The sequence below is a fragment of the Myotis lucifugus genome, unplaced genomic scaffold, assembly GCF_000147115.1.
Source record: "Myotis lucifugus unplaced genomic scaffold, Myoluc2.0 scaffold_2004, whole genome shotgun sequence".
Lineage (NCBI taxonomy): Eukaryota > Metazoa > Chordata > Mammalia > Chiroptera > Vespertilionidae > Myotis > Myotis lucifugus.
The window spans coordinates 27,375-29,302 of record NW_005873052.1 but is presented as its reverse complement, the minus strand read 5'-3'; the positions used below and the strand labels follow the sequence as shown (position 1 = coordinate 29,302).

The 1,928-nt window shown below is 35.9% G+C and overlaps 1 protein-coding gene across 1 annotated transcript in view; it reads left to right on the top strand.

Annotated features, from left to right (window-relative positions):
* Window positions 1–1,926, top strand: part of LOC102428782 (nucleolar protein 11-like) — a gene marked incomplete at both ends in the record, with an annotated part of 13,027 nt that extends 11,101 nt beyond the window's left edge. The window contains 4 exon segments of the mRNA XM_014450317.2: window positions 150–380; window positions 977–1,055; window positions 1,857–1,884; window positions 1,887–1,926. Of these exon segments, the coding sequence (XP_014305803.2) occupies window positions 150–380; window positions 977–1,055; window positions 1,857–1,884; window positions 1,887–1,926 (378 nt within the window).
* Between the last annotated feature and the right edge of the window lie 2 nt (window positions 1,927–1,928).

Genomic DNA, 1,928 nt, shown 5'->3' with positions numbered 1-1,928 from the left:
GTAAGTTATAAGCCAATGGTCCCCTTCTTTCACTGCATTTTTAATCTATTGTGTTGTTTGATTTATAAAACTGAATGCTTAGAAAATGAAAAATTTTCCAGTAAGTTCAAAGAGCGATAAGACTTAATTTCTTTCAATTAACATGATAGCATTGGTGATGACAGTCTTCAAGAAACAGATGTTAATATGGAGTCAGTTTCTGACTACAGTGATGCTGTACAAGAAGAGCAGATGGAAGAGCAAACGGGAATTCTTCAAAATGGCTTCAATCCTGAAGAAGATAATTGTGATAACTGTGATAAAGAGTTAAGTGAAAAGCCTCAGAACACAATAGAGGAGACCACTTCGTGCCCTGTAATACCAAAAAGAGCAGCTCTCCTGTATCCTTTGAAATAGTTTTCTTTGTATTGTCTCTTTTGGGGGGTATAGTCAAATGCCAAGCAATAACTAAGGAATGATTAGATAATTTAAAGTGATTTTTAAAAATTGATTTTAAGGAGGTGGGGAGAGAGAAACAAACACCTCGACTTGTTGTTCCACTTATTTATGTATTCATTGGTTGATTCTTGTATGTGCCCTGACCAGGGACCAAACTGGCAACCTTGGTCTATTGGGCCAACACTAATGAACTGACCAAAAACCCAGGGTGGGTTTTGTTGTTATTGTTGTTTGTTTGTTTGTTTTTCAGGGGTTTTTTTAGTTCCTGCTTGAAAATGGATTACATTCATTGCTATGCTGAAACAACTTACTTAAATGTGTTTTCTTATGTCAGAAGCTATACTCTTCAATTCTAAAGTTGGTATTCTGAGTAAATACCACTCTCTAGTGATTAGGAGGATGTTCAGTGGTAGAACTCTTCTAGAAAAGTAAAACTTCCATATAAATATTTAAAAATTACTGGGAAAGGGAATTATTCATACTTTTAGTAGAAAAGGCTTTATTTATTGGTATAAGATTTTCCTTTATTCCTAAGTAGAAATGCAGTTCTTCATTCAGCATATAGTGAAACATTTCTTCTGCCTCATTTGAAAGACATCCCAGCACAACATATCACTGTGAGTGTTTTTATAAATCCTATAGAATTTTACTTCTGGTTTAAATTTGCGCCTTCACTCCAACCAGCTTTTAGGGCATTCAAAAGGATATCAGCTTCATTCATGTGAATAAGAGGTTCCACAGCCCTCATTGTGAAAATTGTGCCTAGGAGATCAGAGAGATTTTTGGTTGGCAGACGTTGACATGGTCCTGGTGCCAACCCTGAAGGCCAGGTTAATCCATCTGAGTCAGCGATTCTCAACCTGTGGGTCGCAACCCCTTTGGGGGTCCAACGATCCTTTCACAGGGGTTGCCTAAGACCATCTGAAAACACATATATAATTACATATTGTTTTTGTGATTGATCACTATGCTTTATGTTCAATTTGTAACAATGAAAATACATCCTGCATATCAGATATTTACATTATGATTCATAACAGTAGCAAAATTACAGTTATGAAGTAGCAACGAAAATAATTTTATGGTTGGGGATCACCACAACATAAGGAACTGTATTAAAGGGTCGTGGCATTAGGAAGGTTGAGAACCACTGATCTAAGTTATACACTATTAAAAAAAATTGCCCAAAGAAGGATTCTCTCTTCTCTACTTATTATTTGTAAATAAACTCCCTACCCACCCCTCCCAAACCAGATGATCTCATTGATGGCAGGGACTGCAGTTTTATTTATTTTTGTGTCATTAGATAGTAAAATTCAGTAGCCTCTTAAAATTCCTTTCAGTCTCTGTTAGCTTTCCATATAGAGAACATATTTCTATACAAGTGATAAATTGTCCTTTTTTTCCCCCCCACCCAGCTATTTCTCCAGTATTTGTATTTTCTTTATTGAAGTGTAGTGAAAATGCTACTATGACTCTTCCTGGAATGC